Source organism: Anastrepha ludens, chromosome 5 (assembly GCF_028408465.1).
Source record: "Anastrepha ludens isolate Willacy chromosome 5, idAnaLude1.1, whole genome shotgun sequence".
Lineage (NCBI taxonomy): Eukaryota > Metazoa > Arthropoda > Insecta > Diptera > Tephritidae > Anastrepha > Anastrepha ludens.
Window position 1 is genome coordinate 63,187,478 of NC_071501.1, and position 22,130 is coordinate 63,209,607.

General features: G+C 33.6%; 1 protein-coding gene across 3 annotated transcripts in view; it reads left to right on the forward strand.

Moving 5' to 3' along the window:
* The window catches only part of LOC128865430 (uncharacterized), a 146,963-nt gene extending 125,216 nt beyond the window's left edge, over positions 1–21,747 (forward strand). Inside the window, exons 8-14 of one of the 3 annotated variants that reach the window (XM_054105807.1) lie at positions 820–888; positions 2,286–2,687; positions 2,756–2,950; positions 11,328–11,446; positions 11,510–11,621; positions 12,227–12,247; positions 15,701–21,747. In XM_054105807.1, coding sequence (XP_053961782.1) covers positions 820–888; positions 2,286–2,687; positions 2,756–2,950; positions 11,328–11,446; positions 11,510–11,621; positions 12,227–12,247; positions 15,701–15,892 — 1,110 coding nt within the window. In that variant the 3' untranslated portion in view covers positions 15,893–21,747. Of the gene's footprint in view, positions 1–819; positions 889–2,285; positions 2,688–2,755; positions 2,951–11,276; positions 11,447–11,509; positions 11,622–12,226; positions 12,248–15,700 lie in introns of all 3 variants that reach the window. The other 2 variants (XM_054105805.1, XM_054105806.1) reach the window with 2 other exon arrangements.
* Positions 21,748–22,130: the final 383 nt, after the last annotated feature.

The following is a 22,130-nucleotide window of genomic DNA, read 5'->3' on the forward strand; positions in this document are numbered from 1 at the left end:
TTCATCTAGTTCGGGTTGGAGTTTTTCATCATATCTTAATTATTCCTAATGACTGAATAAATCTTCAGATCGTCGGCTTATAATAGAAAGTTGGCAAACGAAAAACAAGATCCAATGTCATTTATAAACAGAATAAACAGCAATGAACAAAGAATAGGGTACCCTATGGTACGCCAGGAGTTGCGAAGAAAGGTTCACTTTAAACATCACCGAATGTGACAATGCGCCGCCTTCGATTCAAATACGATTTAAGGAAGGGAATGCTGAGATGCAATACTCACTAAAGCAGATTTGTAAGTGTAGAATGACCCGATACAAATCCGTGTTGATTCGGGCAAATTGATCTCTTAACTGAGCAATATATTGTGCTTTATCTTTGATGACGCATTCAAAGAGCTTAGATACAACATAAAAGCATAGATAGCTTCAAGATAGGTCTGGAATTAAATATATCACTCTTATTGCCGCTTTTGAATATAGGAGTTATAGAAACGAGTGTCCAAGCATCGGTGAATTTTCCAGAAAATAATGACTTATTGAAAATAAGAAGAGTTTAAGAGGATCGGCGCCAGTTTTTAGGTAAATTGATTGAATACTGTTTGAGTTACCACGCTCAGCATGAAGAGGTGTCTGGGAAAAACTGCCTCACGGAGAAATTATTTGTAACTGTTTTAATTTCCTTTTGTCAGAGCGGCCTTACCACTTAATATCGATTTAGTACCTAATATATATTGTAATTTAGTGCATATTATAGAGTTCTAAAACTAAACCAGAGTAAAGCGAAACATTCATTCAAATTAAATTTTTCAATTTTTATAGGCGATCGCCTCGGGTATGTGGACAGTGCTGGAAACAATTTTATTGGGAATTATATTACTTTATGCATCGGTAAGTTAGTTATCTGTAACACAATACTCGTAAATATTTTATCAATAATAAAAATAAATGAAATACTAATAACAGTCAACTTATTTATTGCATTTAACATTGCTCATAAATTCCATTGCGATATGGTTGATGTTATTCGTACAAACGTCGAGGTTAAGTTCACCGCTGCACTGGCACGCAAAGTTTACGTTTTTCACTTCCACTCTCTCCTTAATTGTCACTCCATCTTTATGGTACTTTCACTGACCAATAAAAGATTCCCATTGCCCATATTCACCTTCAATATATCTACATTTTTGCTAAACAATTCCAGAAGTGTGCGTTGTGGCATTTGGCACTCTAGACATGCTCATTATTTATTTACCTCAGTGTCCCATGAACGCATTTACTCACGCAATGCGAAAGTAAAAAAGCACGAAAAATAAATAAACTTAACTGCTTAGTTAGTCATCATTCCACGTGCACGTTTGTGATTTGATAGCCTTTGTCCATTGGTACATAATTGCTATGTGGAGATTAATGCGTCCCACCGAGAGCAAAAATGAGACAGGAGTGGCCTTGCGTAGAGTTGACTGAAGTTTTGCAAATTCACTTACGACATTTTTTTGCCTCATTGCGCTGCCTATCTTAACCTACATATGTTATACATATGTACATACATATGTACATATATAAGTACACTTACACTGGTCATTAAATGAACACCTCAGGTGTGCGTACCTTATGTTTAACATATAGGGCCGTTTTGCTTAACGCCTTTTTGCTAACTCGTACTTATGAAATTAAATTCCGAAAAAAAATATTTGAGAGAGAGTTAATAAATTTTCATACATTCTAAAAATTTAACATATCCACAATCTCATTTTACGCATAAGACACATGATACGGATGTTATTATTAAATTTGTTTTTCTTTTCCTAATTTTGCACCTTCTAAATTGTTTTAAGTTCCAGAAGCGCTTTCATAAAAGTTAAATTAGAGGTACCATACCATAATGCCATAAACTAAACCATAGTATTAACCATAACGATATTTACTGTCATGTATTATTGGTGTCATGCAGAAACTAAAAAAAAAAGATAACAGCATGAGCACTGACGCGGAAATTCGTAATTTATTCATTAAAATAGTGGCATTATACATATACCACAATGCGGCAAATCAACAATCAGCTGTTTAAGGTTACGGCGAAAAACCGAAATTCAATTGGTCTGTACGAGTACAGTTACGTCTATGCCTACGACAATATGGCATGTCACCTCTAATCGATTACAGAGTTGTCCATAGGTTTGTTCGATCAGCAGATTATATGGTTATGGTTATGGCACCTCAACTTTGAGCTTAACTCGCAAACTGATTGTCACTTCCCTCACCCTTGCTCCCTCGGCTCTCTCTAGGTTGCCGTCCACTTTTTTCCCGCCAGCACCGAACGCTGCTTACTAGAACCGTGGCTGCGCGAAGTCGGCTTCGTAACCTGCTACGGCGCCATCATACTAAAACTCTATCGTCATCTGATCGACTTCAGAACGCGCAAAGCACATCGCTGGGTACTGCGAGACATCGATCTACTCAAATATTTGGGCACCATGATATTTGCAGTCATCTGCTATATGGCCGCCTTCACTGCCGCAGCGCTGGATTTGATTCAAGTGTCACAGTTGGGTTCATTGCGTGAGCAACGTACCAACACTTGTCTGCCACTCAAATGGGAATATGTGACGCAAGTCAGCGAAGTTCTGATAATTTGCTTTGGACTGCATTTGGCCTTCGCCAGTCGTAATGCCAACACACAATTTAGAGTGAGTTTGCTCTGCAAGTATTTCAATATTGAAACAATTATACGGCATTTTTGATTTTTTTTTTTCAGGAAAGGCAATTTCTCGTTGCGACATTGGTCATTGAATTTCTTGTGTCGACAACTTTCTATGTACTGCGCTTCTTCTATCTGCCCGAAATGAGTCCCAGTGCTATTTTCCTAGCGCTTTTTCTACGTTCGCTATTGACCAACACCATGGCGTTGGGTTTGATATTTGTGCCAAAATTGTGGTATCAGCATAAGCAGGTGAGTCGTCAAGCAGAAGACGAAGTTGATGTTGAAGATGATGATGAGGAAGAAGATGAAGCAGAAATTGTATGTTAAGTTTTTTTAATAGTTTTGTTCAACATTAATTTAAGTTGAATTTATTTCAAAAATGCCAATAAAGTGGAAGCAAACAACAAAAACGAAAGAAAGCCTGAATACACTAAGAAAAAATATAAAAATTTAAAATTGAATTTAGAGTGACGTAAATTTCAAGAATTAGTGTTTTAAAATATTATATATTAGTTTCCATTAAAAGTTTGTTCTTGAAAGAAATACTAATCATAAAGACTTTTTTTGTTTACTTTTAAAATATTTAAATTTTTTAATAACTGATACTTGAAAAAATACAATAACAGATACGGAGATAGCAGTAAAAACTCTTTAATAGAGAACTTTTGATAATTACTTATTTTGTAAGTTGTGTGCAATTTTTGAAGTTACTAGTTTGTTCAGTCAGTTCAGTACAAATTAGATATGAAAAAATAAACGACATTTAGATGATTCTGAATGTTTTAAGGAAATATTTAGAAAAGAAAATTTATAAAAATTCTAAACTTAGAAATACTCATATGACACATTGGTTAACACATAGATGAATCCTAAACTTCTTCTGGAAAAAATGTACAATTAAACTCGTGCCAGTGGGGCACTTTATAGTTTTATCATAAAAAATTGTGAACTTCCAGAAAACTGAAAACGAAAATCCGAGGAGGAATTATTATTAAAATTAAGAATTTCTTTAAAGCTCAAAGTTTTTTATCAAAACGATTAGAATTTGGTTGTTTGGACGAATGAAATATTTTCTTATATAATTTATAGTTTTTGTAAAAGTGCATATGTTCAATTGGAGGCAGCTTAGATTTTTGATAAAACTGGCTTCGACTGTTAAATGTCTTCCATCCAGTAATAAGGTTTGATAATATTCCGGTATGAAAAAACATCATGTTGTGTAGAGCACTAATTAAGAGCTTAAATTGAACTTTCATTCCTCTTAAATTAAGAACTAAATTAAAGAAGTCCTACATTAATCTCAAAACTCTGTTAAATTATTAAACGATTTACGGCTGATATAAATTAAGCAGTCTTTTCAAATTTCATATTCATCCCCCAATATACCTATAAGCTTCAAGTTTTCGTCAAAGCCCTACAGTTCTTTTTCTATAGAGCAAAGCTTCATAGATCTTTAAGTGTAGGGTTATCTAATAACACCTCTATTTTGATATTAAAAAAATGCTATTTTTTAATATAAATGATCGGATGTTTATTTCATTATAAAGAGGAAGGTATGCCGTTAATAGTGGAAAATAACATCAGGCAAATGAGCACCACGACCACGCTTACAGGACAATATTCTTTTCATGAAATTTTCCATAACCGAATTGCAAAGTGGCTGCCCTATGTCCTCGATAGCCTCATGAATATCATCTTTGAGGTCTTAAATCGACCCTGGGCTGTTGGCGTAGACCTTCTCTTTCACGTGGCTCCAAAGAAAAAAGTCACAAGGTGTTAAATCATAAGATCTCGGTGGCCAATTGTGATCACCTCTTCGAGAGATAACACGGTCCGGAAACTTTTCCCGTAAAAGATCAATGGTTTCGTTGCTTGTGTGGCACGTAGCGCCGTCTTGTTAAAAATAAACGTTGTCCAGATCAATACCATCCAATTCCGGCCATAAAAAGTCGTTAATCATCTCTCTTGTTTAACACCTAACACCTGTTATTGGAAATCCCTTTATTATTATTAAACTTGAATTTGAACATGATTCATTTTGCGCTTTCATTTCAAATAGTACATATATGCCTAAAAATATTTTTTAGTTCAAAATTTTGTTTAATGATATAGAATAAAAATGAAAATTAATGAGCCATTGAGCTAGTGAGTCTCCCATAAAGTTGAAAAAATCGCTACTCAATTTTTTAAGAACAAATGTAAAAACGTGTCAATGGAACGGCTTTTGTTTCTTAAATGCTTTGTATTTTTAATGTAAAGGTTTCTGTTCAATTTTAGTTTAAGTTATGTAATGTAAAAAATATAAATATAAAACTTACTTATAAAATTAACTAATCCTGCAAAAAAGCGAAAAAAATGAAGTCGAGCTATGAAGTTGCTGCAAGTGTTCTGCGTGCGTTTGTTTTAGTTATTTTATAGTTTCAACTGCAACATCCGTTAATGCAAATTTAAATTTTTTATTTATAATTAAATACATTCCGGTAAATGGTTGGACTAATCAAAAAGTGCATGTTGCTGTATGTGGTCCTCTCATAGCTGTTGTACTTAGATATACCATACACACTTAGACAACTCCTTACTGAGTAGATAAATTTGCACTGAAAGCATGTTTAATATTAAATAAATTGAATAAATTGAAAATGAAAATAAAAAGACGGCCAACAATGAAAAGAAAACAGTCTTCCAGGCTGGAATATCATTTTCGAAAAATCAAAGTTTTCAATATTCAAGTATTCAAAAGTGAAGTAATAAGAGCAGTACGAAAAATTTGGCACTGGCTTATGGGAAGAGGGTGTTTCTTAGATTTTCTAAAAGGGGTAGAGAACAGAAATTTAAGAAACTGTTATCCTCTTTGCCACTTTTGCAAATATTCCCACAACTAAAAATAATTATTCTTCTTTATTTGCATGTTCGTTTTTGAATTACAATTTAAAGTTAAAAGTTTCTGAAAAATATTGTTTGTGATTTCGTTAAAAGCTTCTCTGTCTCTTGCCACATTCCAGAACTCTCTGATGTTTCCTATGCCTCTCCACATTACACAACCATGATACTTGTTTTCTTCCAATACTTCGTCTTCCTTCTATTTATTTAACCTTGAGGGATGAGTTGCAACATTTTGTTCTTGCGAGTTCGTAGAATAGGCCCTACGTAATATGTCTTCCTTCGCTTCACCGCTGTGAGAAGCTGCCTATTCCGGTTTATTCGGCGAAGGACTTCACTATTGAGAACGTGATCAGTCAATGAGACTTTCAACATTCGCCTATACATTCACATTTCACAGGCGACGATCCTGTTCATATCAGCCACTTTAAGGGTCCATATTTCATAGTCCATAATTTCATGACTGCAGAGAACTTTTTTATAGTTGCAGAATGCTGATCTTGTCACTTGTATTCGTGTCTTAATTTCTTCGGTGCAGTCCCAGTTCCCATTAATCGAACATCCAAGGTATCTGAATTTGAACACTCTTTCTATGAGTTAACCTAAGATAAGATTAAATTATTGTAAATATTTTTTCTACATACAGCCATGAAACTATAAGTAGGCTTAGTGACATTGATCTTGAGGCCGATTTTATCGCCAGTGCCTTGTTCGCAGCTTGACTATCGGAAAAAATATTAATATCTCCCTCGCTCCCGGGTTCCCTAAGCATTCTGCATGCCTGCATACTCTAGAATGCTGGGTAAGTGGATCACCGCTAGTATATGGAACAAACTTTCGCCTTCAGCTGTCCACTTTTTTTTTCAAATTGCACAGATTGTCTTAGGCATTTTTAGTATTTTATTCACAAATAAATTACATTCACAAATTTTACTATTTTTTCCTCAAAAGTACAAACGGAAAATTAAAAAAAAAACATAATTCTATTGTGAAGATAATAAAAAAATTGACCCCTAAATACAATATATATAATAAGTTGATGTTGTGTAAAAAATCTATGAAATTTCATTAAATTTTATTCAAAATGAAAGCTAATTAGTTTTACTCTCAAGTTGTCTTCAAATACCGTATGCACCCTGTATATGTACATTCAAATAACGTAAATTGAGTTTACGTTCTCTGGTACATTCATCCAAAGAAGCAACACACGAAACATCAAACGAATAAAGGAAACTTTGTAAAATATATTATAAGTCGGCCGAATGTCATAAAAGGAACAGGGATAACTGCCTTATTACGTCACCTTTAATATTCCGCCATGATTCTAAACTGTGTTATTCAGGGTTTAGTTTTTTTTTACAACTATGGCACGAAATCTTGACTTGATGTTTACGTTGATTCATTTATACATAAATTTTACTGTATTTTTCTGTTAAACTCCGATTAACAATCTAACCGCTGTAAAAGCTGATATTATCTTTTCATAATATTTTAAAATCATATCTTAAATCTCACTTATGCATGTTTATTGTATTACGGAACACTTTTCAATTTATTTTGCCGCTTCTTGCATCAAATATTTTTCCCTGGTCTTGACCCTTACTAACTGCATCCTTTTAAATAGATTTTCCTTCTTAAATCGTTTCAATTGCTCCAATGAAAATCGATTGCCTACCAAGAAAATTCCTCTAGGCAGCATAGTAAGCCAAACGAAAAAATATGTGTCTTTGAATGTCAATCCTTGCGGAACCTAAGAACCTATTGCATACATACATATTTCTCAATGACCTTAGTATATTAACATAATATTATATTATACTATAAAAGTAGCGCTCAGAACAACTATTAAATCTGCTCACTCTCTCTAAATCTTTTCTGAAGCATATACGAAGAAACTCATATTGAAAAAATAAATATTTGTGTACATATTTATTTCTTTCTTTTTTTATAAGTTTTCAAGAATAAATTAATAAAATAATTATGTTTATTGTATTCCGTTTTAATTTCTTAAATTCAAAAATTCTTTACATCCCTATATAGTACAAATTTTAATATTTTTCGCATTTACACTGGCACCGTTATTCATCAAAACTTAAATACTAAACTTCAATATAATTTACGGACTTGAATTTCCATACAATATCGTTTTATAAAACATTTTTTTATTTATTTTGGCTTTTATAAATTTTAGCGGTAAAAACAAAGCCTTTCAAGTTCAAGTATCTTTTTAGAAAGCAGTTTTGTTTTGACAGCTGTCACAGTTCGATGGCATTTCTTTTGACAGATGTTAAGTAGAAAATCTACAATTTACCAATATTAATTGGAGATTCGAATGCAAATAGTTGAAATAGTTTACGAAAATAGTGTTTCTGTGACAATTTATAGTTCCATAAAAATTTAATATTTTTGGTTATTATGATCATACACAGATCAAGTTGTAAAACAGTTAATCGAAAAATTTTAGTCGGCTAGCTCAGTAAAGAATAAAATAATTGTTGTTGCTGTTGTAACAGCATGAATATTCTCTATAATTGTTTGGAGAATACTACTGAAGTGACAGTCCCTGGCGGAATGTTTATAATCCAATGGTGGCAAATCGACATTTTGCTTCGAAAATGTGGTTGGAATGCGCTTACCATTTTAGATTGCAATATCGAGAAATATTAAGCACAGATTGTCAAGTATTTTTTTGCCAGTTTTATTGCAAACGAAATTAACGGGAATAATAATCTGCCATAATATCTCAGAATTTCATATAAAATGATAAATGTCAAGTTAGTTTGGTATAAAAACATAAGCAGTTTCTGATATAAATATCTTCCATAGCCTGTCAGAAAAATACTTTTTTTTAAAGAAAACTATGTATGTATGCACTATCCTCTCCCAATAAATAATTTGTAATGGTATACGACGACCTCCAAATGTTTATTCAGTTGATGAATTTTTCCTGTAGTTGGTCAATTTTAGATCTCGACGCTAAGCCTACTCCTGACTTTATTGGCGCGAGAAAAAACGTAAGCTTTGCAAGATAATATCTGGTGCGAAATTAATTTTGGAGTTAGAGTCCCATTTATGTCAAATTTCATCGAAAATTTCTCCAAAAGAATTGTCATCCGTAAGCATACAGACGGCGGATATTTGGAAAAAAATAACTTACCGTTCTCAAATTATAGATCCTCTACTACGTATGTATGTCAAAGAACAGGTTCCCATCCAAAATATGTGTTTAATATGAATTTAAAAAATAAGCTCGAGATTGAAAGGTTTTGCATTTCCTTAAGATAAATATTTTCTTTATTATTTACTCATTCCAATTAACTCGAGAACCGATTCACTCCTTGTAGCATTTAATTGCTGAACACGAATGGGTAAATTATCGATAAACTGATAAATATAAAAATCCCAAATCAACTTGACATACTAGACAAAAAAGTTGTATAATAGGGAGAGATGTATGAAGCGATACAGAGCATTTTTCAGGATGATGTTTTCATTTGTCTATTAAAAGGTTAAACATAAATTCAGCATTCGTGACTTTGACTACACTAACTTTTCAATGGCAAGCATCGGTGGCTGGCTAGCTGTCGAGTCGTATCTTATGATTGCTGAATAAAATTATATTGTAACAATTATTAATTACAAAATTCATTATTTTTGGGGAAAGCTTTTGCGTAAATGGTTTAAAACCGTTTTATTGTCGATTTTTAGCTCCTGGGCGATGCTGCGACTACTAACATTCCGCTCAACTTCGAATATTTCTCTGAATTTATCGACATTATCGACATTTTCTTCAACATCAAAAATTCCTGAACGGAATCGATGAAGTTAAAATTGCACGTAATTAGCTGCTGCAGTATCGGCACCATGAACACCATTCGTAATGGTACCGAATTTTCTCTTTATTGACTTCCATTGTTAACACCCTGTAACTCACAACTGAATGGAATAAACAAAAAGCAGCAAAAGAATTTGTTTAGTGTGAAATATCACTTTGCCAACGAACTTGTTGAATCGATACTTTACGAGATATCAATCACTACAGCCATCTACCGATGATGGATTTCTTTCCCGAAAACTAATTCCTAAAAAGCTCAGTTTTTAAGTGATATAAATTTGCAGTTTTTTGTAAATTTCTGTAAATAGACGACTCCCTCTGCATTCCACAATTCACAGTTAATAAGAGTTGCAGTTCTATTGTCTCAGAGATCAAAAAGTTCAGGGAATATATTCAGAAAATTCTAAGCAGAAGTGTAATACCATCTCAATTTTCAGATTTTTCTGGTAATAATTTTTCGTGATTTCTAGCTTGAAATTCTTTCTCAAAGAAAACACTTTGTACTTCACAACAGTAAGGTGAAAAGTGGTTTTCTGTCAAGCCGCTGTTCATACTTTTTCTTCGCAATATGGTACAGGGGCGCGAAATATTGTACAATATTCATATGTATAATCCGTGGGCAAAAACAAATAGGGAAGCACGAAAACGAAGATTTAGTAGAACCAAAGACAAACTATTCCTGACAAAGCGTTTCAATAAAATAAAAATTTGGAGACCGACACTCTCTGCGATAACAAGACAACAAAAGAATCGTGCAATGTTCTCAAAAAGCTCCTTCGTTCCAAGTCCTCCTTGTGGTTAGCTAAAACAGCCGCAGTCAATTTTGCGTGTGGGGCCATTTTCAATTAATTATTTATGTCATTTACGAAAAGTCACAAGTAGCTCGAAAAAGTCACAAGTAGCAACAAAAAACAACAACAACGGGCATTCAAAGAAGTATACTTACCTAAAAGCAAAATTTTATATTTATTATACTGTTCATTTATTTTATTGTTTAATTTATTTTAATTTTGTTATGTATTTTTTCGTTTTCATTTTTGCGCCAACGATCCAACACTATATCTTAACTGCTTTTATACCAACTATAACTGTATACCAAACACGCGATCTTTCTCATCCAGCACAAACTTTCTAAAACAAAAACAAAAACTGATCTCTCAACAATGTCCTGATTATAAGTTGTAAGAAATCACCTACTTACCCCCCTTCATTACGTACCTAGTTCAATTTCATTGCTCATTTTATACTACTTTTGTAACTCTAACGGTGTTTTTCGTTTCATTAGTTTTATTACTTTTTTTAATCCATTCTTACTACATACAATAATCTCATTTAAGAGGCCCACACACGACACCAGCATGCTAGCGTCATCAAGCTCGGTGTACATACCGCACCAGCATGCGTTTACTATATTCAGTAGGCGGGGGAGATCGTTAAGAATAAAGACAAACGCGGCAATTCATATTTCTATTGTCCAGATATTGTCGTAAAAAGAAAACTAACAAAGGTAGATAGAAAAAAGCGAAATTTAATGCAGAGCGATGTTTAGCATGTGCTTCTTCAATGAACTAAATCCAGCATGCTGAAGTGGTGTATGGGCTCTTTTATTTTTACAGCATTGTTTAAACCAATTTTTTTACTCTTCTCTGAAACACTACCTCTAACGATCTATCCTTCCATTTAGTAACATAATTTTTCAATTTCACTTCATTTCTTAATTTCATTTAACTCTCCGTTAGTCATACATACGGTCTTCGTGTGTATTTTTATATTTTTTATTGTTGTTATTGTCCTTGTTACTTTTTTCGTTACCTTCCTCGTGTGTTTTGGCGGTATTTGTTGCAAATTCATAGCTTGCAGGTCCCCTTGCCCATGAATCTATCAATACGTTTACCTGTGGATGCTTTCAAGGTCAATGATCCCCAACGCCTTGGCGGTGGTTATGCTGGTCTATGTTTGGGTGATCCCGATATTGGTGAACTAACTATTGCCGAAATGAGCCCAGAGGATATACGTGCTGAACTCAAAAGGTATGTAAGAATTTGTTGAACAAAATTGTTCAAATCTTAAATGCCTACTTTTAAATATTGCAGACTGTATACACAACTCGAAATTTTAAAGAATAAAACCTTACGTCAAGACAATCCGCATATAAGTAAGCGACGTGGTGGGCGGAAAGCTGGGCATCGTCGATTTTCGTTACAAGTAAGTTATCAAACATATTAAATATAGAAATATTAAGCTATACCATAAGCACATACCTACAAATAGTTTGAGTGGAACAATTGTATACATTTCCAAGTATCCTCTTGTGTACAATTTTCTAACAAATATCCTACAAAATAAGTATTATGTCCCAAAAATATGTGTATGTATATACAACTGCCCAAGAATATGTACTTGTATGTATATCCATATGACCAAAGAACTGTTCGAAATAAACTTCGTAGGATTAACATACTTTGCAAAACTATTTCCATTAAATTCATAAAATTATGTATTACATTTATTATACTATACTTCGAATAATCCATACCATCAATTTTTCTAAGTTACAATCAACAAATTACGGATATATGTACATACATATATAGTTTTATTTCATTCAAATAGTTATAATTGAGTTGTTACTAAATACACTTCGCTATATACTTATATATAGATACAAATTCATAGTGCATACATAAATTATTATCCCTTGAAAAAAAATCATAAAAACCTATTTTTGTAAACTATTTGTATACAATTCTACATGTGTTCATCATTAATTTATCGTTAACGTTTTCGTTACTAATTTCGTTACATCGTAGAAGAAAGGAAGCAAAGATAAGGTAAGAACCGAGCTAACAACGTAAAATTCCCCCCTCTTATGTATGTAGATAATAAACCTAAATAAAATCCTATTATATCCCAGTACATATTAACTAATTGAAGTGAAATCGTGCTGTCCTACACCAAACCCTCTTCTTTTCCTTTTCTTTCAAAATCTAATTGTAAATGCATTCAATGTATGTTCGTGAGAACCCTGTTTATTCAATACTGTAATGTAATTCAATAAGTTTTCTAAGTTGTTGTGTGCTGTGTGTTAGTGCCCATTTACACAGGGAAACATTTGGAAGGGAAGCATTTTGTTCCAGGGTGAAGGACGGCCGCGGAAGAGAGAAGCGAATTTGTCTCCTGGCGACACGCTTTGCTCTTCTTATTCGTATTTCCAATCTTAAAGCAATTTTTGACAGTTGCTTCATTTGTTTTCTTCTTTTGTGGGAGAAAATTCTGAGTTATGTGTTGGTTTTCAATCAAACGGAAGATAACAACGATGACAAACATCTGAACGCTCTTTGAGAAAGGAACGATTATTTTTGCTAGTAATTAGGTATGTTTTAAAATAGTTATGTTGAATTCTAATTTTTACCCTCATTTCTTGATACTCAAGTTAAATTTAAGCTAATTATAAATGCAATACGGCCGCTCTAGACGAATGAGTTTGTGTGTGACTCGCACTAGTTTACCAGGTTTTCGAAACCTATTTTGGGCATCAAACAGTATATCATAAGAAATGCTCTAATAAAGATCACCATTCATTAAGCAACGGCTTAATGCCATCAACAAACCCATTGTTTCCATTTTAAACAGAATCTGATTTACACAGACATATAATAGGCATATCGACCCTTTAAACTGGCTAAATGGAATGCGTTTAAGCAGAATAGGACATAAAAACTCACGCACCAACAGATGGTACCCAACAATGATGCCCGTTTTGCGGTAATAACCCATCAACTAACCATCTTTTGAACGATTGTCGCACCTTAGAAAGTATCAGGAAGAAACACTTCGGATCCAATAAACCTTCTGGTTTACTAGCTACTGCGTCTGTCACCAATATAATTGTTTTTAATAATTTTTACAAGATTGTTACTTAACTACCGTGATTTAATATAATTTACCAATAATAACACAGACTCCTTTAGCAAATTATCGAGTGGCAGACCCTGTCCTCCTATTACCTTTAATATCATACGGCATAAAACGGCATTTGTAGAAAAAAATAAATGGAGGCAGACATCACAAATTGGAGGAGAAGCTCGAGCAAACCTCAACCAAGGTATATGTGATTTCGTTATCCGACGTCTCCGCTGAGTTCTTTGCGGCTAAGCCGTTTAGTTACAGTTTTAGTATTTCTTCTAGTACTCCTGTGGGAATGGCGCTTCGTCACTCAGTTATATATAATATAAACCTGCGAGGCTCTGAACTCCCTTCAGCTTCAACTCGCAAAGGTATCTAAATGAAAGAATTTCAATCTTTGCAACTAACTTCTTCTCGAAACATACTTTGATATCTCCTAAAGGGGATTTATATACATATGTATGTATATGAAAAAGAAATACAGGATGACCGTGAGAGTTGGCCTAGATGTTTACGGGCATTATTCCTTAGGTAATTTCTGACTAATTTTGTTAAATAACATGATGTAAAAAACTTAACAATTTTCAAGAAATTCGATTTGAAAAAAAAATATTTTCTTCACGTAAAAGGTCAATTAATAAAAATCATCAATAAAATTTGTGCTAAGCCGTGGCAGTTGAAAATGACTGCTTGATGATCATTAAAAACAACTATTTGTGTGGGAATTATTCTGCAAATTATTTTAAAAACTAAAATGTATTGTTAACTAAAATACCTAAAGTATCTAGGTCGGTTTTACCGGCAACCCTGGATATACCCGCCTATACCACAATACCTGCAGTTGCTCTAATATTCCAGCAAAACAAAACTTTGAATCATAACTTAATTTCTTTCATTTGGCTAGTACTTATTGACGAAGTTCTAACCCGTTTAAACAGGGGTTGGGTAACTGTGGTAGCATATGCTTGGTCGTATTGGTTTCAGAGACCTTCTCCTCAGTCATGGCTGAAGTTTTGTAAGGAGCATTGGTTGTACTCAGTCGATGGGCTACCAATTGTGGTCGTAGAGTCAACCCTGATAAAACGTAGTTCATGTTATTCATCAGAAAATGCAAACCTTCACATTTAGACTTCCTAGATTATACAACCAGTTTCTTACACTCTCGCCGGAAGTCAAGTTTCTTGGTGTAATACCCTAAGCTCCTTTGGAAGCTGTACATCGAAAATCGAGTTAAGAAGGTCAGTATAGCTTTCTCCTCTAAATTTATGTTCGGCAAAAAATGGGGTCTCAAGCCACGTGTCACACTCTGGATGCACAGTTTAGTGGTTCTACTAATTTTGACACATGGTTGCCTAGTTTGGTGGGTAGTTCTTCGAAAGGGCTATAACACCACTTAATCAGAGAGGACAAAGAATTGCATGTATTGGCATCACTGGGGCGTGTAGAACATGCACATTGCCGCCCTTAACGCCAACTTAACTTAATTAAATTTTCGAAATATTGGATTTATATAAATCGAATGTATCTACAGATTGAAGATTCGACACTATTTGTGTTTACTACGTGGTATTTAAGTTACCAAAGTATTTTACATAAAATTATCTTGTAGAGATGGTGTTTTGCTAAGGTAAAAAAATCAGAAATTTGTCTTAATGAAGAAAACAATTTTGTTGACAGATTATATTTCTTTTTATTATTTCACTGTTTAAAACAAACTAATTATATGGATCAAAATATTCAGTTCTGATTGCACACTTTTTACTGATTAGGAAACTTTTCGATGACAGTTGACATCTAGAGCTACAATCCGATCGAAGTATAACCCAACCCGACATTAAATTTTAGTAGTTTACCACTTAGCCACAGCACACTTTCTTATCTGCCTTCCTTCGATACTTTTCTCTTTGTAATTTTTCTAAACCTTACCACTTGTGTACATACATATGTATATTAAAAGTCCCTTTTCCGATAGGTCCTGTTCCAAAATATAAGCAACATTTGTGTACGTACATATATTTTTATTGTTGAGTGTAAACAATTTTTGCTACATTTGAACATACAAACATACGTTACATAACAATAGTTTTTGTTTTCAGGGTAATAGTTTGCTTTCAGGGTAAAAATCGCACGTAAATGCATGCACTCGTTGTTGATATTTATGTTATAGATTTTTTATACACATACATACATATATAATGCATATTTGCATTTGTACAAAATTTTATTTCTTTCAAAATAGCAAATGCATACCAACACAGTACTAGAAAGACTAATACATAGATGTTCATACCTAATGCATATTTCCTTTATTCGGAAGCAAAAAATGTTTATAAATATAAATAATTTTACTTTTCGCTTATGTTTTTTGCATCTCACAGGCTTTAAGTGCCAAACATCGTAGCAACAAACACCATCAGGATATTGAAATCACCGAAGCCGAACCCTCACGCACACCCGAGGACTCAGTATGCAGTGTTGAAGGGCCAACGGATGCGGAGATATCAGGCATTTCCCATTCGATGTTATCACATTCGGCCATTTCACATTCCATCGTTTCGCATTCGAAGTGAAATACCAAGGGGATGACTTGGGTGTAAAATAAAAGGGTAGAAGGAAATGAGCAAACCGAAATGCAATCGAAAGAACGAAGAATAATAAAATCATATACAACTACAAGGTTGTGGAAAGCAGCAGAAAAATTACAGTAAATTAAATTAAAATAAAAGGGGGTTAAGTGTAAATGCATAAGAAACCAGTTGAAAGATTGAAAAAGAAACAAAACCAGATATTGTTAAAATTATAAAAGAATAAAAGGTAAGCGGATATAAAAAATATATTCAATTGTAAATACATACATACATATAGTTATAGTATATAAAAAAACAGCTAGGAACTTTGGTACGATTTTTGCTTCAAATCCGATTTGATATTAAATGGCAAGAGCTAATCAATTTCCAAATTATTTTATAAGATTTTTGTACGAGCTTTATAAGAATCATTTACTTGTTTCTTTTTTTCATTTTCTTTTTAATCATATAATTTTGCAAATTTAGTTGAAGAAAAATATTTGTATTTTAAAATGTTTCTTGATTAGATTTAGTTTGCTTACTGCTTTAGATATCTACTCTCAAAAAAGGCCATTGAAAACTATAACAGTTCGAAAACCAAGGCGCTGTACCGATAACAAATTAAAAATTCCAAAATATTTTATAGAAAATGAAGCCAAGGGTGCGCTGAGAAAACATTGCAATGACTTCTTCTCTTGATTCTGTAGAATAGTAAATCTTAGAGCTTATAATAAGTCTAAGCCCAAAAATTAAACTCGGGTGCTGAACTACAAAATCGCTGCGAGCAATACTCCAGAGTCTTCCCGTATGAGTGTAGTAATTTCTGTTTTTATTCTTTTAAATGTCTATCTATTAAAAATTGAAACCTTGCCATTGCCTGCCATGAGGCGACCGCTATTAGAAAAAAATTTTTTCATTGTGGTGTTTCACGGAGATTCGGAATTCCGTATGGTAGTCACGCACCAACCCATTCGGTTACGGCGACCGCCAAAAACCTATTGCTCTCCTCTTAAATTGCAATCAGCTCTAACATGAAAACCTCTGCATGGGCCACCAACCCTCACTTACACATGGCATTTTCACCCTTTGTTTTAAAACATTAGATTATAAAAATATATGAGTTTCAAAATTATCAACAATTGCCTTTTACTTTGAAGAGTGCAACAAAAGTTCGCGGTATTTGAAGTGCGGCTTTGTGAGTTAACGGGATTAAATTAGCTATACTCAAAGTTAAAAAAAAGTTAAGCAGAAATAGTGATAGAAAAAGATATTTTGTTTGATTGTGTATAAAAAAGGAGATAGATATTAGCGAAAAAAATCGATAGTTACTGGAATGGTAAGATCCGTCGGTAAATCGCGAAAATTATTGGCTGCTTAGTACTCATCAATCCAAAGTGTGGTTAAGAACTTCAAACAAACAAAATCCCACGAATCCAAGCCTCGTTCCGGACGCCCATCAAAACTTTCGGAGAGAAATGTGCAAAGTAATCAACCTTGTGGGGAATAATCCAGGACTAACAGCAAGTCAAATTGCGAAGAACATAGAAGATAAGTGCCGTAAGCAGATATGTCCGGATACAGTCCGAAAAATTCTTAAAAAGGTTGGATTTCGCCTCCAATTTTCGATGAAGGGTAAATAAACCGGGTCTGGGTGGAAGATTTATTTTCCAACACAATGACCCGAAGCACACAGCAGAGATTATTAACATATTACCACAATCACCAGACCTAAACCCCATAGAGCGCTTATGGGACATACTCGAGAAGTCCGCTTGTTGCTTGTAATAGCAAAGAAGAGTTAAGAGATGTTCTTAAGGGAGAATGGGAAGCAATAAGTCCAGAAATAACTGAAAAATTAGTTAGGTCAATGAAAAATCGCCTTCTGAAGGTCATAAGAAGACATGGCTACCCGACTAGCTATTGAATTCCTGAATTTCTATAATATTATTGCTTTTCCTTTCATGATTCTTGAAGTGAACGTAGAGTTTTTCTGTTCAGTTAGATTGTCTTTTTCTTTAATGTGAGCTTATTTTGAATTTAATTAAGTTATTGATGCTGAATTTTGTGTAAGAGTTATTTCTTAATAAACTAAATAAAAAACTGTAAAAATATTGATTGAATAATATAGGGTTTTTAATTTTCCACACTGCAAAGGAAATAGAGATGGGTGAACGCAGACTTTTTCTGCTAAGTGTACGTATATAAATCTATGAAGTATTCGAAGTTCAGTTAGAAAAAGTTAAACAAATCCAAGTATCTTTTGCGAGTGATGAAATTCGGGTTACCAAAAATGAGTGTCACAATTTATCATTTAGTTAAAATATACAGAGAGCTCGCAAATTGTCTACCTATTAATGGAAAAATCAGAAATTCTGCTAGTTTCATAGTCTGAAAATTCTGATTAAAACATTTTAAATTTTGTTTAAAATAATGAATTTAGGAATTCTGTTTTTGAGAATATTCACTTAATAACACATATACGGGATATTGATTTGAATTTTGTATTTCTGATATGGTCGCAGCTCTTATCGCAGCTCCAACACAACCTATCCTAACAGTGGTTTAATCAATTTAAGCGGACTAGTACGATCAACATGCATACATACAAAGATGCAAGAGTCTTACCGAAAACAATAGAAGTACCACTTTCTGAACTATGTATGTATTAGGAATGAATAACTGCCGCAATATCGTAGGAAAGAGCTAAACTGGCGAATGTTTTTGTTCCATTTCCACTATGCGTAGAGGGAAAAATTAGTTTAGCGAGAGTGCATGCCATTTTCTAGTGGCTCCCCTCTGATGCAACAAATTCCTTCTGAATATACTGTCCACAACACTTAAAGCGGCCGCCCTAGCCGAATGGATTGGTGCGTGACTACCATTCGGAATTCACAGAGAGAACGTAGGTTCGAATCTCGGTGAAAACACCACCCCTCGGTAGGCAATGGGAAACCTCCAAGTGTATTTCTTCCATGAAAAAGCTCCTCATAAAAAATATCTGCTGCTCGGAGTCGGCTTGAAAATGTAGGTCCCTCCATTTTGTAGGAGGAGGAGCTCGGCCAAACACCCAGAAAGGGTGTATGCGCCAATTATTCATATACATATATAGTGTTATTCAATAGGTGCGCTTCAACTTTTTTCCGATAGGGAGGGCGAACGACGCAATATTTTTTATTTTTCGCTTGTCATTTGTCAACTTCATTAGTATACATTTCATCATGGAACGTTACACACTTGAGCAATGATTGCAAATCGTGCAAATTTTTTATGAAAATAAACGTTCTGTTGCTGCTACTTTAAGAGCATTACGGCCATTTTACGGTCCATTTAACAAGCCTTCCCGTTTTGGGGTTGTGTGAAGTCATTGGTCTACAGTAACAAGCCGGCGACGATTTGTGAGCTCAGAGCCAATATTGAACGCGAAATTGCTGGAATTTCGGCCGATTTATGCAAAAGAGTGGTCGAAAATTGGGTTCAACGATTGGACTTCGTAAAATGTATATGTATGTTCAAACTCGATAATAAAAAAAAAATTAGTTAAAAAAGTCAAACCGTTTGTGTTTTATTCAAAAAAGTTCAAAAGTTGAAGCGCTCTTACTGAAAAACCCTATATATATAACACTTAAAGCGGGGACAAAACTCTACAGAGAATTAATTAGATAGATCTATTCAAGCAATGAATCCATAGAAATATATGGCAGTATAAAGCGGTACTTCTTTAACTTCTAGAACTGAATCCTATTCAAATCGTGATGGTCTACAATTCAATTATTTTATTATTATTTTATGACTCTAAATGTAAAATTTAATTCTGTTTCAAGTTTTCAATTAGTGAGTAAAATCGTAATAATTATTTATGAAGGTGAAATCAATATTGTCATTAAAAAGTATTATAAGAGATATTTCAATGAATGTAAAGTGAAGTAAAAAGAAAAATGTATTTGGTATATGATAAAAACCATAAAATAAAATAAAATAAAATAGAATAAGCACAATATAAATTATTTATAAAGAGCAAAGCCCACCTCTGTATGAAACAATGAAGATATTTACTTTAGAATTGTGCTGAATTCAAAGTTGCAACGTTTTTGCAAATTGTTATAGTAATGCAAGCACTTTTTAAAATTTCAACATAAAATGCCCAAATAAAAAGCTCCAGATAGCAAAAAATAATCGAAATATTGTTGAAATAAAATATGTGTATGTATATGTGTAAATGCAGTAGGAAAATATAATACCAATTGACAAATAAATTTCTAAACGAAATATTTCTATTAACTATCAAAGAGCAGTACAATTTCTCCTTACTTCCAAAACTAAGCACTTAAAGTAGACTACACAAAGTACACTACGCAATAGATACAAGAAAGAACGAAGTAAACGTTCATGGATGTACATATATATGTATGTATTGCATGGTATATTTTCTAGCTGCATGACGAAATAGCTGCAAGCAATTTCTTTGAAAATTTGGTAACTGAATTGCTTTACTTCTGTTCCTTAGCGCTGCGTCAGCGTGATTGTACGTACTGTAGTTACTAATACTCGTTCACTTATAGATAGTTTGCCTTTCCCGTTCATCACTCGCAAAGTTCCACTACATATTATTACTTAAACATATACAAAATTGCTGTAAATGCTTTACTTGTTAATAAATATTAAATAATTATTAAAAGCAATTGTGTGAGTGATGTCCTTGGTAATAGCTATTGGTAATACTATGAGGCAATACAAACGAACATAAATAATATTGTTCATTTAGCTTAACTCATGTCAAAAGGCAAAAGTACTTAAATCAGTTGTAAAATTGGAGCTTATAGTATTAATAGGTACGAACTACTACATAAATATGAATGCTACAAGTAAATTAATGTGTGAATCTATGCAAAATTATTGAGGTTTTATTTTATATCGGTAAATAAAAATAACGGTAAACAATTCATAAATACACACATCAGTTGTTGCTTAATTTTAGTAGTAGGAAAATTAACAAATTTAGGTAATAAATAAATAATATGAAAATTATGTGTAAAGAAAACTTCAAAACATATTCTGTCTGAAACCTTAAATTTAGGCTAATTCCTCTTCAATCTGCTACTGCTCCCAAAACGGTTTGGTATTCAAAAGATTATCCTATATTTTTAACTATTTATAAGCACATACTTCTCAAACTGTGCAATGGTACTTGTTAAGCCGCCTTAATACTGGTCAAGTTTTGTCAACTGGAATCTTCTTCTTACTTGGCGCGATAACCGGTTACGCGATTTTGGCCGAGTTTAACAAAGCGCGTCAGTCGTTTCTTTCTCGTGTTAGGAAGCCTTCCTCTTCCTCTGCTACCACCAGCTGGTACCGCATCAAATTCGTTCAGAGCCGGAGCGTTTGTCTCTATTCGGACGACATGGCCCAGCCAACGTAGCCGCTGGATCTTTATTCGCTGCGTTAAGTCTATGTCGTCCTAAAGCTCATACAGTTCATCGTTCCACCGCCTGCGATATTCGCCGTTGCCAACGTGTAAAGGTCCAAAAATCTTGTGCAGAATCTTTCTCTCAAAAATTTTCAAATACTCTGATTAGGCAGCAAATTTGAACAATCCTAGAACTAAATAGTTTGCAGAATTGATTAGATCACAATCAGCTAACATCATTGTACATCACATACTCGTACATTAAAAAAAAGCATGATTTTCAGCGCAGAGTGGAAGCTTCAATTAATTACAACACATTTTTATACTCGTACGTATATAAATATATGTTTTATGCAATATTTTCCTGTAGTTCCTAGGTGGAACATATGTATATATATATATAATTATTGCCTAGGTGAAACATAGCGTCTCAATAAATGAAACTATAATTTGGTTTTTTAACGCTAAGAATTTAATTTGACTCCGGAACGGCCTGCTTTTTTCGCTTCTGCTTCAATTGTACACAACTTATGCCTGATATATTTCCACGTACATACATGTGCTTATATTTAAATGCATTAATTATTCAAAATGTACTCGTTTTTTATTTAAACTTTAATTTGCGAAATACGTCCGTCGCTGTCCGTTATCGCGCGTTCAATTTAATGCTTCAACTGTTGAACTATTTCTTGTCTCTCCGTTCGCAGGATGTAAAGAGTACAGAAGGTGGCACCTTCCCTAGAGCTATTACCAGACTTGGCCATCAACTATGGTGAAATACAAAATTGTGCGAGTAACGACGTCTACCACGTCACCGGAAACTCGTCAGCAGAATTC